General features: G+C 33.9%; 2 protein-coding genes across 4 annotated transcripts; both read left to right on the top strand.

The window, feature by feature from the left end:
- Nucleotides 1-5,904: 5,904 nt before the first annotated feature.
- Nucleotides 5,905-8,709, top strand: LOC114734095 (50S ribosomal protein L31, chloroplastic). 3 transcript variants are annotated; one of them, XM_028921603.1, is made up of 3 exons: nt 5,905-6,034; nt 6,128-6,486; nt 8,463-8,709. In XM_028921603.1, exons 1-2 carry the CDS (start codon nt 5,951-5,953, stop codon nt 6,455-6,457), a joined length of 414 nt encoding a protein of 137 aa, XP_028777436.1. In that variant the 5' UTR covers nt 5,905-5,950; the 3' UTR covers nt 6,458-6,486; nt 8,463-8,709. The 3 variants fall into 3 exon arrangements, with proteins under 3 accessions (XP_028777436.1, XP_028777437.1, XP_028777438.1); XM_028921604.1 differs by having other exon boundaries at nt 6,128-6,465; XM_028921605.1 differs by having other exon boundaries at nt 5,905-6,028.
- Nucleotides 8,710-9,332: 623 nt separating this feature from the next.
- On the top strand, nt 9,333-11,788 carry LOC114734093 (dnaJ homolog subfamily B member 4-like). Its single transcript, XM_028921600.1, has 3 exons — nt 9,333-9,753; nt 10,096-10,508; nt 11,170-11,788. Exons 1-3 carry the CDS (start codon nt 9,589-9,591, stop codon nt 11,606-11,608), a joined length of 1,017 nt encoding a protein of 338 aa, XP_028777433.1. The 5' UTR covers nt 9,333-9,588; the 3' UTR covers nt 11,609-11,788.
- The last annotated feature ends 1,837 nt before the right edge of the window (nt 11,789-13,625 follow it).

The raw sequence follows: 13,625 nt of genomic DNA on the forward strand, positions 1-13,625 counted from the left end.
CCCTCTCCTATTTTGGCTTCCCTCTAAATTGGGGGTTTTTGGAGGGGAGTCAAAATTTTGGACCATTATGCTCTTATGGTTTTTTTAATATTCCACTTCTACCCATAAAATATATTATTATAATATTTATTTCAAATAAAAATATATTATCCTAAGTAAAAAATAAAAATATATACATTATTATAATTAAAAATATTTTAAAAATTATTTAAAAATAAAAAATTATTTAAATAAAAAATTATAATATATAAAATTAATTTTTTATAAATATTATTTATTAAATATATTTTAAAGTTGGAAAAAAAGATAGCCTAAAGAAAATAAAATTTCATTTTTCTTAGAGCATATAAAATTTGTTAATTTGATTATTTTAAATATATTATTATATTAATTAGAATAAAAAATTACTATACCAATTTTTTAATACACATATTAACATGATAAGACTGAATTTTTATTAAATTATATAATTTAAATTAAGATGTAAATTAATTTATATAATATATCAATAAAAAACATAAACTAATATGTAAGGGTAAAATGGTAAATTAATTATTACTATCCCTCCCCTCCCCTCCTTGAACCAAACAAGGGATCATTAAATACCCTCCCCTCCCCTCCTTTTTAATCAAACCAAACAAAGTGAGGATAAAACCTCCCCTCCCCTTTCCTACCCCTCCTCCCCTTCCCTCCCCTCAAACCAACAGGCCCTTAGTCTTTAATATGTACTACCTACAGTAATTAATAATTAATTTCACTTTTAATTTTGTCACTCTTATTTATAATTTTTTAAATAATTTTTATAATAATTATATATATTAAATATTTTATTAATGATAGTTTTAACTAATATATATGATTAGTAAATATATTTAACAAAACTTATTTATTATAAATAATTAATTTAATAAATTTTTTAATCAATTCAAATTAGGACTAATATGTTTACAATTATCGTAAGATATTTATATTAGTATATATATTTGTTAGGAAAATCGTAAATAAAGACCCTGGAATATACAAAATCACAATTTGGGTCCTTGAATTTATATAATGCTTGTCAGAGACCCAATCCCAAATAAGAATTATGAAATGTTGATTAAAAGTAAAAAATACCCTTCTGCTTCTCCTTGTCTTTTTTTCATCTTATCCTCTCCTTCTCTTTCCTTTTCTTCCCCTCTATCCTTCTCTCCGTGCTTCTTTTTCCTCCTCCTCATCTCATTTCCCTTCCTTCTCCTTCTTCTCCAGTCCCACTTCCTTGTCTTTAACCCCATCTCCCCCAACTTCTCTCATTCTCTCTTTTCCCTCTGTCATCTTCTTTGTTCCTTCTCCCAAAACAAGTGAATAACAGGACTTAGAAGAAGGATGCCAAGGGAAACAATAATTAAGCTCAACAAAATTCCTGCTGGATATTGTTGAAGCCTAGCTTCGGCAAGGAATTGGGTTCCACTTTGTCACCGAGTTCTGCGTTGAAGTCGAAGATGGTTGCAGCGACGACGGCAAGTGCTGCTAACGGGAAGGAATCGCTCTCATTTCGCGGCAGATGCTCTCCATGTATATTAGCTTGAGATGAAAGTGTTTAATCTTCTAATTCACTATCGTAGCTTGAGATGAAAGTGTTTCATCTTCTAATTCACTCTTCTTTCATCTTTTGAACCGATCAAAACCCCATGATTTTTTTTGTTGCTTCAAGGCCATCTCTGTTCCTTCATGGATTTTGGGGGTGTGCTTTCCTCCATAAGAATCGAGCTTTCTTGTTTGTCCTTTGGATTCATTGATTAGTTCCTTGCTATATCTAAAGAGGGGGATTTGAATATGCTCGTCTTTGTTTTTTTCTTCCCGAGTTTTGTAAGCAGAGATGAAGTTGAATGCAGAGGATGTCCCTTTAATATTTTTTGATTTGTTCTTTCTCTTTGGTCATAAATGATTACTCGTCCTTCAAGTCAAAGGAAGGAAGTTTATACGAGACAAAGAAGGTGACAAGGCAAAGGAAGGAAGACCATGAATAATAATGTTTGATTTTAAGGTTAAATTTGGTCGTGTAGGCGTGATCATTGGCAGTGAGCAAGTTTGATGATAAGCTTTATTTTGTTGAGAAGTTTTTGAAGTGTGGACAAATTGATAAATTTTGTGGAGGAAATAGCAAGTTCATAAATAGAAATAATATGGTTGTTAAGTAGTTAGAAATAACAAGTTGGGTATGATGAATTTACAAGTTTTATATAAAAAATAACAAGTTTATGATTAAAAGTAACAAGTTTGGTAAGTTGTTAGGAATAACAAGTTGAGTATGACAAATTAGCACGTTTTGTATAGGAAATAACAAGTTCATAATTAGAAATAACAAGTTTATTAAATAGTTGGGAATAACAAGTTTAGTATGATAAATTGACAAGTTTTGTATATAAAATAACAATTAGAAATGACAAGTTTGTTAAATAGTTGGAAATAAAAAATTTAGTACAAGGGACTTATAAGTTTTGTATAAAAAATAACAAGTGTATAATTAGAAATAACAAATTTGTTAAGTAATTAAAAATAACAAGTTGAGTATGACGAATTGATAAGTTTTTTTTATAGGAAATAACAATTTCATAATTAGAAATAACAAGTTTGTTAAGTAGTTGAAAATAACAAATTGAGTATGATAAATTAACAAGTTTTGTATAGAAAATAACAAGTTTATAATTAGAAATAACAAGTTGATTAAGTAGTTAGAAATAACAAGTTGAGTATAACGAATTGATAAGTTATATATAGAAAATAACAAGTTTATAATTAGAAATAACAAGTTAAATATGACGAATTGACAAGTTTTGTATGAAAAATAATAAATTCACAATTAGAAATAACAACTTTGCTAAATAGTTGGGAATAAGAGGTTGAGTATGATAGATTGACAAATTTTGTATAGGAAATAATAATTTTATAACTAAAAATAACAAGTTTATTAAGCAGTTGGGAATAACAAGTTAAGGATGACAAATTGATAAATTTTGTATAGAAAATAACAAGTTTATAATTGAAAATGACAAGTTTGGTAAACTGTTGGGAAACAACAAGTTGAATATGACGAATTGACAAATTTGATATAAAAAAACAAATTCATAATTAGAAATAACAAGTTTATGTTTAAAAATAACAAGACGTTAGTGAAATAACAACTTTTTGCAATCCAAATAAAATATTCATCATCACTAGTATACTAATAACAACATTTATATTAAAAATAACAACGTTCTTATGGCTAATAACAAAAAACTAGCATGCCTATAATAATAACTACTTTTATAATACAAATAAAATATTCTTCGTAATAACATTCTTCACCATCATCAAAACAAAAGTCATTGCCATAATCATCATAGTAACACTTTTTATCCTGTTTCTTGTCAGTTTTCTCGCTTTATTACATTAGAAAACATAACATGGAATAGCCGCCTTGAACATTTAAAGCAAAACCATCAAGAGCAGCATAATTTGATGGTGATATACGATAGCCACCATGTGAACACTTGAAAGGCTTGACCCTCCGCGATTACCTACACCCAGAATAATTGCCTTTTATAAATGATGACAAATAAACTAGGACATTTTAGTTCAACATGACTACGACGATACGGGGTTTGTTCATTTCGGTAAAGCACAAAATATATTTAGTTACTGACTTTCAGTGAAGAAAGAGTTGGTTGTGATCTTACTCACTGAGTTGAACACCAGTGTCACCACTTCCTTATATTTATTGTTTTCAGAATTAATATATCACATCAGCACTCGAGCCTTTTAGTTTAAACATGTTCATGGTGATCATGATAAATAAGCAACACTGAGTAGTTAACTGCCTACATCCTTTAAACATCAATTTGTAATATGAATACCATTTTTTCTGTTGCTCACATATCATAACAAAAACATAACCTAAATCAAATATCATCACAGAATTTGCTTCTGGAAAATCTAGAACTGTACCTTCTCCATTGGATAAGCAGTTTTGCTGCAGGTAGCACATTTCTTTTGTGTCCCAAAAAACATGCTAGCAGCCTTACCAAGGGACCTTGTTTGAAATAAACAAAAGATGCTGAAGTAAAAACAATAACACCAAATGTCATAGAGGATATCAATGAACTACATAATCTAAAGAAAGTTTTTAAAGAAAACAACAAAGAAGAGCTTAATATTTTCATTACCACGAGAGTCGTCTCATCAGCTAGCCTTGCAGCTGTTCAAAAATGAAATTATTACTCAAGAGTTGTCTTGGGGTGTGTTGGTTGGAGGGAGGGGAGGGGAGGAGGGAGGGGAGCCCCTCCCTCATTTGGTTAAAATTTTTGGAGGGGAGGGGAGCTAAAATGTCCCCTCCCTCCCCTCCCCCATTTTGGCTCCCCTCCAAATTGGGGGTTTTTGGAGGGGAGCCAAAATTTTAGACTATTATGCCCTTATGTTTTTTTTAATATTTCACTTCTATCCATAAAATATATTATTATAATATTTATTTCAAATAAAAATATATTATCCTAAGTAAAAAAATAAAAAATATATACTTATTATAATTAAAAATATATTATAAAAATTATTTAAAAATAAAAAATTATTTAATAAAAAATTATAATATATAAAATTAATTGTTTTTTATAAATATATTATTTATTAAATATATTTTAAAGCTGAAAAAAAGATAGCTTAAAGAAATAAAATTTCATTTTCTTAGAACATATAAAATTTGTTAATTTGATTATTTTAAATATATTATTATATTAATTAGAATAAAAATTACTATACTACCAATTTTTTAATACACATATTAACATGATAAGATTGAATTTTTATTAAGTATATAATTTAAATTAAGATGTAAATTAATTTTATATAAATCAATAAAAATATAACTAATATGTAAGGGTAAAATGGTAAATTGATTATTACTATCCCTCCCCTCCTTGAACCAAACAAGGGATCATTAAATACCCTCCCCTCCCTTCCTTTTTAATCAAACCAAATTTAATCAAACCAAACAAGGTGAGGATAAAACCTCCCCTCCCCCTCCCTCCTCTTCCCTCCCCTTCCCCCCTCAAACCAAACAGACCTAGGGAAAAAAGACGCGATTGCAGATAATTGAGAAAAGCCAGCCATTCACCGAACTCCAAGGGGTTTTTTCCTCACACAATAAGCTTCAAACAGAAAATCATGAACCACCAAACCCATTCCCCCCGGTGAAACCAGGGAATCATAAGCAGCAAACTTACGCATGAATACTAGGTGCAACAAGATGAAGCAGAAAACCCATTCCCCTTGGTGAAACCCGCAATTAAATGACATCTTCCGTGGATTACAAAAATAAAAGGATCAAAGTTTTGAACAAAGTATGGGTAATGAACTATTACCTCTTGTTCAAGTTAATCGATCTTGCTACAATGAAATTAAGGGGGGACTAGTAGTAGCAACATGACGATGACGGGATGACTCTGCTCTCATAGCATCCATGGCAGCCACGAGGGGCCCTAGTAAGGAAGAGGGAGACGACTCGGGGAGGGAAAATTGAACCCGAAACAATCACTTGTCATCCTTGCTGTCGCTCATTCCCTCATGTTGCCTTCCTTCATTCAATTGCGAACCGTCTTCCCCATTATTAACATAAGAAAGGAAGAGGAAGATGAGTCGGGGAGTATTAAAAAAAAAAAAGAGCATGTGGGCAGAGGATTGAAGAAAGTAAAAGGGTATTTTAACCAACATTTCATAATTCTTATTTGGGACCGGCTCTCTGACAAGCATTATATAAATTCAAGGACCTAAATTGTGATTTTGTATATTCAGGGTCTTTATTTGTGATTTTCCCTATTTGTTAATTATTAATTAATAATTAATGTAAAAATATAAATGCACCGGCGAGAATAACACAGGTGGCCTTGGTGTCTGGAGACCACATAATCTCACCCTTCTCATCCGAAGCGGAAAAATGGCGCAGGCTCTACTAACAAACACCTTTCTGCGGGGAAAACCTGTCGTTCCAGTTCGGCCTCTCCCCACCAGCAATGTAATGGCGAGTTCTTTCAGAGTCCTTCTTCCTCTTTTCTGCTTTGTATTCTGAAATTCTGTTCTGTCCCTTACTCGGAAAATCCTTGAACTCTTTCAGGTGGGGAGCACACGAGTAACTTCCGTGACATGCAGGAAGAAGGACATACACCCACAGTTCTACGAGGACGCGAAGGTGTACTGCAATGGAGAGCTGGTGATGACTACTGGAGGTACTCAGAAGGAGTATGCGGTCGATGTTTGGTCCGGCAACCACCCATTCTACCTCGGCAACCGATCCGGCGTCTTGGTGGACGCCGACCAAGTAGAGAAGTTCAGGAAGAAGTTCGGTGAGCTGTCTCAGATTATGGAGATTCCAGTCCTCAAAGGAGAGATTGTCCTTCCCTCTAGGCGTAGGGGAATTTCTCCCAAGGGAGGCAAGAAGAAGTAGGCGACGTCGTAATACGCTCGTTTCACCTGGTAATTCACGATAAATCTATGCCTTTATTTCTTTGGGGAGATTTGATTGTTCAGTCCACACGGGGTGTTCCCAGTACGAATAAACGCCCGTGTACTGTTTGCTAATTTGCTGCAATATGTTTTAGTAATCGGTTTTTTTTATCATATGTAGGCATGTGGCATAATTTTAGTTGTTGAAATAAATTAAACAGGATAGTTTACCTGGTTATATAACAACATTACCGTGACTTGCAATTTATGGTTTGGCCTTGTAAATGAGACTAAATTGTTCTGTCCGAGTGATGTTTTTATAGCGTCTTGGATCCTGGTTCTCCTTTCTTGAACTTGAAAGAAGAAAACACAGTCTTGGTTGTTACATGTCTAGTGGCTTGATATGGAGATTAAGGTACAAGCTTGCAATCAGAAACATAAAATTTGCTTCTGACGGAGGACATTTTCTTGATGCTATCCACATGATTGGCATGCTTTGTTTGCATATCCAATAGATAGTTCTGCTGTAGTGATCCCCTTGCATGTGCTCTGAATAAATACTGGAAACAGAAACTGGAAATGTAACTTCTGAAATGCAAATTTTCCCTCCCTACAACGTTATAAATCCTAATGGCATACTCAACAAACTATTGTGCCTGAATAACCCGAGGCAAGACTAATATTTCCAAGATCAGTAAATGATAGTGTGTGTTTGTGTATAGATGATGGAAATTAAAGTAAGAGTAGAAAAATGAACACAGTCAAGTTATCCTTCCAATTCCCTTGAAACTTTCAAGAGATTTTTCCACTATAACCAACTAACCACAACTTTTGTAAGTTTTATAACAAGTTCACCTACAACTCATTCAATTACTCATGGCACAGCTCATTCAAATCAGATATTTTGATTTGAACTACAATCAAAACAGATATTTTGATTAGCCACAATCTCTTGGTAAATCAGATTGAAATGATTTAAGATTCTTTGTAATCATCAAAACTATTTAATGGTAGACTGAAGTCAAAGGTTCGTTTTAACAGTAAATAATCGATGTTATCTACAACTTCAATTTTGTATAAATGGTTAATGAAACAAAGTAAATAATTGTGTTGATGTGACAAGAACCCACCACGTACGTATGCTAGAGAGAGTACCTTAGGCATAATCTGTGTGCGCATGTGATTGCACCCAAGTCTTAGGGGTTTAAGCATTTTCATTCATTGATACTTGCATTAACTCTGGAGACGAAAACATAAACACTGTCTGACCTCATGATGGAATCTTGTTATAATTTAGGTCCTTCTGTCTCTTATTTTGTTGACTTGAAGAATAGTTATACAACAGCAAACTCAAATTCTGATTTCTGACGTGTCAGTATACCACTGTTACTGACAATGAAAATGGGCGGAAAACCCACACGCTTGAGCAGAGGATTGCTCGCATCATGAGCGGTCCAATGAAAATTCATGCTGCTAGTTTGACCTCAGGCTGTAGGCTTTCATCGCAAACATTTTTCATTTTCAATGCATCTTCTGCTTTGAGCATTACATACATATATTTTAGCGCGAACAAGGAGCGGTTAGTTAGTTCAAAACAAAATTGAACTTGTAAAACTCAGGCTAACATGTTTCAAAGATTTCAAAGATCTGGGCCATCAATACTTGCCGGGTGCCAGTTTTGTTCCAGTGGTCCACACCATCTGATTCAATTCCATCATTGACATCTAAATTTAACCTTTTAAGCTTGAACAACAAGTGGTTCTGTCTAGATGTATATATGTGCCTGTATTAAATGCTGACATCTCTTCAATGCTAATGATTTTATGCCACGGATATATAATCTCAGAAGTTGTTTTATATTGTTCTAAAAAGGAGCTTGCATAATGCATTATACTTGAGCAGCAGAATTGTTCTACACATCCCTCACAAATCACATACAAGTGTAGCTTTGAATTTTATTAAATATTTATATATTTTTCTCATGTATCTCCTTTTAAGCTTTGCAGGTTGACAAGTATGCCATAGATGAAGACTTGAAAGTGGTGTAAAGATATCTGGGAATATAACATATTTACGATATTCTTAGCCTGAGAACCCAGATGATGTCTCGTGTAGATTTTCCTTGGTAGTTTTATCTTGATTTTGTAACCTCATGATGATTCTTCATTACAAGAAGGAGCAACACAAACATCTAATGCGAATTCCTAGTTGAAGAAAACTAAACCTTTATTTGAAAGATGACATTTTTCTTAACCGTCATTTGAAAGATGACTAGAATATTTAACACAACCATTTCTTTACCAGAAAATCTTGCACCGTCGTATATAATTTTGTACTTAAAAAACAATACAGTAATGATCATAACTGCATATAGCATATTAATTCCGAGAGTTCAATAAGAGGGCGAAGGTGCAGGTGTTGTCAAAACAAAATTTTCCCAGCTATTAGTATTACAGTAAGGCAAAAAAAAAAAACTAATATTCATTGAATGGGACAATGACAGGATATGGGGCATGGATGCATTACATTAGGAATGTTAATAATGCAATTTTTATGAGAACTTAATTATTTTGAAAAAATGCAACCTTTTATCCCATTGCTCGTAATCTTAGGAAATTTTTTTTTTTCAAACTTGGAACAAACATGAAGATTGCAGATAGGGGCAGAAATTTTCCAGACACAAAACGGGTGACTTTCTAGTTTATATCTCATCCTAAAAATATAAAAGAAAACGATGGCTTTCTTTTGCAACGGAGGACGGGTCCGTTAAAGGAGATCACTAAACGACGCGTAATTGTTGCCGTTTTGAGGACTGAGGCGATAACCGTATTGCATCCGGATTAGTTAATTTACCGCGCAAGACATGTCCCGGCCCGAAACAGTTTATATTCATCTCCTCTCGAAAGTTCCACATTTTTCTGGTCGTTTTGGAGAAATGCGCACCTTCCAGACAGATCTTTTTCCTTCGCTAATCGGGGTATAGCTTTAACTCTCTCTACCGTTTCCTGTTATCCATCGCACTTACTGGCAAACGAACAGAAGCGAAGCTTGAGGGAAGACTCCCTTGAAGGGAAAATCTAAGTATTTACAGAATCTAACTCCGAAGTTCTAGCCTTCTGGAGACGAACGAGTATGGGTGTGGACTATTATAAGGTTCTGCAGGTTGACAAGAATGCCACCGATGAAGACTTGAAGAAAGCTTACCGAAAGCTTGCCATGAAATGGCACCCTGATAAGAACCCAAACAATAAGAAAGAGGCCGAGGCCAAATTCAAACAAGTCTCAGAAGCCTACGAGGTAAAGCTAATTATCAATTACTTCCTTCACTTTAAGAACACTAGTCAACTATTTGTAGACGCTATTCAATCTGTGTTAGCTCGTCCATTTATCAAGTGATTCCTTCACTTTAATAACGGTTGCCAGAAGTTTGACGATGCTATCGAGATTTTCTAAATTTTCAATCTCAGTGAGTGTCTCTCTCTTTTGCCATGTTTTTATGTGATCAGGTATTTTTGGACTTTGTTTGGGCTATTCCTTGCCCAAGCTATTATCAGCTTGACACATTTAAAATTTTATGTTGTCCAGGATCTGTAACTGTGTTTGATGAAGGGTCTCACTTTGTACATTGATCTTGTGCAGGTTCTAAGTGATCCCCAGAAGAGAGCAGTTTATGATCAGTATGGAGAAGAAGGGCTCAAAGGGCAGGTGCCACCTCCAGATGCTGGTGGGGCTTCATTCTTCCATCCTGGAAATGGTCCAACAACTTTTAGGTTTAACCCCAGAAATGCAGACGACATTTTTGCTGAATTTTTCGGGTTTTCAAGTCCATTTGGTGGAATGGGCGGCGGAGGCGGCATGAGAGGCGGCTCAAGGTCCTTTGGTGGAATGTTTGGGGATGATATATTCAGCTCATTTGGAGAAGGCAGGCCTATGAGTCAAGGTCCACGGAAGGCGCCTCCTATTGAAAACACATTGCCTTGCAGCCTTGAGGAGCTCTATAAGGGGACTACCAAGAAGATGAAGATCTCAAGGGAACTTGTAGATGCAAGCGGGTAAGTATCATTTACTCATCCTTCCAATCTCACTGCAGCTTTTACGCAAAGCGTGGCCAAACTTCCTTTCATGACCAGACTGAATAATAATGAAACCAAAGTTTTGAATGTTGAATTTTCGTTTTAGTGGTCTGAACTCACAAATTATTATCTTCGCTTTGGGCATTGGTTAATGTCTTGACTCTTGACTTTCTAGCTTTGATAAGTAGAGGTTATGATTTTTTTTCAAGCAGCATGCGTGGGGTTGGTTGTACTGCAGTGTCTGAACTGTATATTCCTCCAGCTCCTTTCTATTTCCTCCTTTTCTTTTGGTTCATTGGTTGACAAAATTTTCACCATGGCATTGGAAGAAACTGTCAAATGTCTAGTACAAGTTGACTGGAAATTTTCAAATTCATTGGATCAACTTAAAACATCTATTAGGTCATCAAACCGATTGGGCCACATAAGGGTTGTGTCCAGTATCTATAAATATAGCCGCTGTGCCATAACCTATATTGATGCTGGAGTTGATTTGGTGTTAAGCATGAGATTGCCATTATTAACTGTGTAACAGGATTTTTCTAGCTGCCTCAGATAATGTAGGAAACTAGTTTTTGTTCTTCCACTTGTTCTATTGCATTTGCAAGCTGCATTTTTATTATTTGGCATGTTTATGCAGAAAAACTTTACCAGTGGAGGAAATCTTAACCATTGAAATCAAACCGGGTTGGAAAAAGGGGACGAAGATCACCTTCCCGGAGAAAGGAAACGAGCAGCCAAATGTGACCCCTGCAGATCTGGTATTCATCATCGATGAGAAACCCCACAGTGTGTTTACAAGGGACGGCAATGATCTGATAGTGACACAAAAGATATCACTTGCAGAAGCGCTAACAGGCTACACCGTGCATCTCACTACTCTGGATGGTAGGACTTTGAACATTCCCATTAACAACGTAATACATCCAACCTATGAAGAGGTTGTCCCAAAGGAAGGCATGCCAATTGCTAAAGATCCTTCAAGGAGGGGCAACCTTAGGATTAAGTTCAATATCAAATTCCCAACAAGGTTGACATCGGAGCAGAAAGCTGGAATCAAGAGACTTTTAGGACCATGAGACCTTAGTGCCTTAATGGAGGCTGTGTATAATATTCTCTATCTTGTGTATATCATCATCACCTTCTCCTCCTCCTTTTCCATCTCCTGTTAGATGGCCTTTCTGTGTCGCTGGTTTGTGTGTTAGGTTGAAACATTTTCACAAGTAATAAAACCCAGCAAAATTAGATTGAGGATTGAAGGAGTCAGTCTTGCACAGGATGAAGCATTTGGACGTGAATAACTGAATTTGTGAAAATCGAAACAGATAGTCAAAAATTAAATCCATTTGGTTGGTCATTGCTTATAAGAAAGTGTTTATGTAAGGGGAGGAAGGGGAAAATATATATATATATATATCTCTCTCTCTCTCTGCTATCTAGTGTAATCTGATTTTGTTTTATTAAGTTTTCTTCGATTTTAATGCAAACAGGCACTAACCATGGTGCTATACTGCTAATCTAAGAAGCAATCACTCGACATTTATTCGTGAAAAATAATATAGATTTTACTGATAAAAGACCCATTAAAAAACTTTGTCGTGATGTCATATTCACTTGTTCTCACCCAACAAGTGCAAGTAGATGTTGCTCATTAATTTGACCGGGAGGGCCTTGGGACAATTTTACCCCTCCTCTTAGCTGTTTTTTAATTTGAAAGTTAAAATAAATATATAAGGATTTATTTGTATATTTTAAGGAGAAATATACCCTTGGAGTGCCATGTAATCCATGCTCTCCCTAATGGAAATGCTCCATTTTCTCTTCATTACTTTTTCTTCTTCATAACTCATTATGATAGAAATTTGTAGAGCTCACAAGAAAGGCACTGGAAGCATTTTTATTGGAGAGAACATTAATGACATGGCAGTATGTAGTATTTCTCATCAGTTTTTAATTTCAATCACTGTATAAATTGTAAATATCATCCTTAATGATTGTAATATGAATTCCATTTTGATTTCAATTATTCTGGCTAAAAAAGGATTTTTATTATTGACTTGCATTTAAAAGTCATCGATAGATGCTTAATCAATAGGATTCAGAAAATAATTAATCAGAAAGGGCTAAAATCATGTACAGAAATCAAAATTAATGAACTCTTGGTGGGTCTTTGAAACTTTTCATTTGACCAGCCTTCCCTTGATTTGAGAATTTATAATCTAGATATTTTTTGGTGCAAAAATAATTTAAATGAGTTGCGTAATTAGGATTGGAGAAAGCCTCATCTCATGGCTCGAAGAGTTAGGCTGATTTTACATGCCTTATTCATATTATCTAAATTAGTCCAATGGGTAAAAAAAAAAAAATTCAATGCTGGAGAGTTTATTAACCAATTAGATTCTCCCATCAGCAAAGGGTCCCGACTCTTAGTTAATATTTACATAACTTATGCATATTGTCTAAATTAATCCAAATGGTTAAAAAAAAAATTAAGGTCAATGCTGGAGATAACATAATTTTTGGCCCCATTTAGATGCAGTGCTATCGAGAAAGAGGAGCTATTTTTACTGTATAAGAAATTAAGAGTATATTTTTATTATATCTCTGCCATTTCTACATACTTATTTTTCATTTAAAACATTAAATAACATTTTTTACCAAAACATTAAATAATATTTGCATCTACAGAATTTATTTTATTTTATTTCTTTCCAATTCTATTTCATGTTACATAAGAAGAATTTGGAAAAATTCCAAAAAAATATTATTTGAATATTTTAAAATTTCAAATTAAGAATTGTAGCAAAAATATATTGTGATTTAATTTTTAAATGTATTAAATCATTATTAAAATGCAGGAAACAAAACTAATTTAGAATTTTGAAATGATTTTTTTTTCATGAAATTTTTTTTTCTAAGGATTTTCTTCGTTTAAAAATCCAATTAATTCGAATTTGCCAATCTCATGCTTTTAGCGAGGTGGTATTTATACAAGCAAATTATAAAGACAATAAATAGAATCATCACTTTATAAATTAAGAATATTGATTTTCCATCTCATTATCATATGTGAAAATATAGTTACAGAATAAAAAT

The sequence above is a fragment of the Neltuma alba genome, unplaced genomic scaffold, assembly GCF_004799145.2.
Source record: "Neltuma alba isolate B1F8T4 unplaced genomic scaffold, ASM479914v2 tig00013076_pilon, whole genome shotgun sequence".
NCBI lineage: Eukaryota > Viridiplantae > Streptophyta > Magnoliopsida > Fabales > Fabaceae > Neltuma > Neltuma alba.

Excerpts from the sequence above, each read along its gene's own strand:
- LOC114734095 (XM_028921603.1), top strand. The coding sequence starts at position 5,951 with ATGGCGCAGGCTCTACTAACAAACACCTTTCTGCGGGGAAAACCTGTC. Across the intron at positions 6,035-6,127 it reads TCCCCACCAGCAATGTAATG|GTGGGGAGCACACGAGTAAC; the intron begins GCGAGTTCTTTC and ends GAACTCTTTCAG.
- LOC114734093 (XM_028921600.1), top strand. The coding sequence starts at position 9,589 with ATGGGTGTGGACTATTATAAGGTTCTGCAGGTTGACAAGAATGCCACC. Across the intron at positions 9,754-10,095 it reads AAGTCTCAGAAGCCTACGAG|GTTCTAAGTGATCCCCAGAA; the intron begins GTAAAGCTAATT and ends GATCTTGTGCAG. Across the intron at positions 10,509-11,169 it reads GAACTTGTAGATGCAAGCGG|AAAAACTTTACCAGTGGAGG; the intron begins GTAAGTATCATT and ends ATGTTTATGCAG.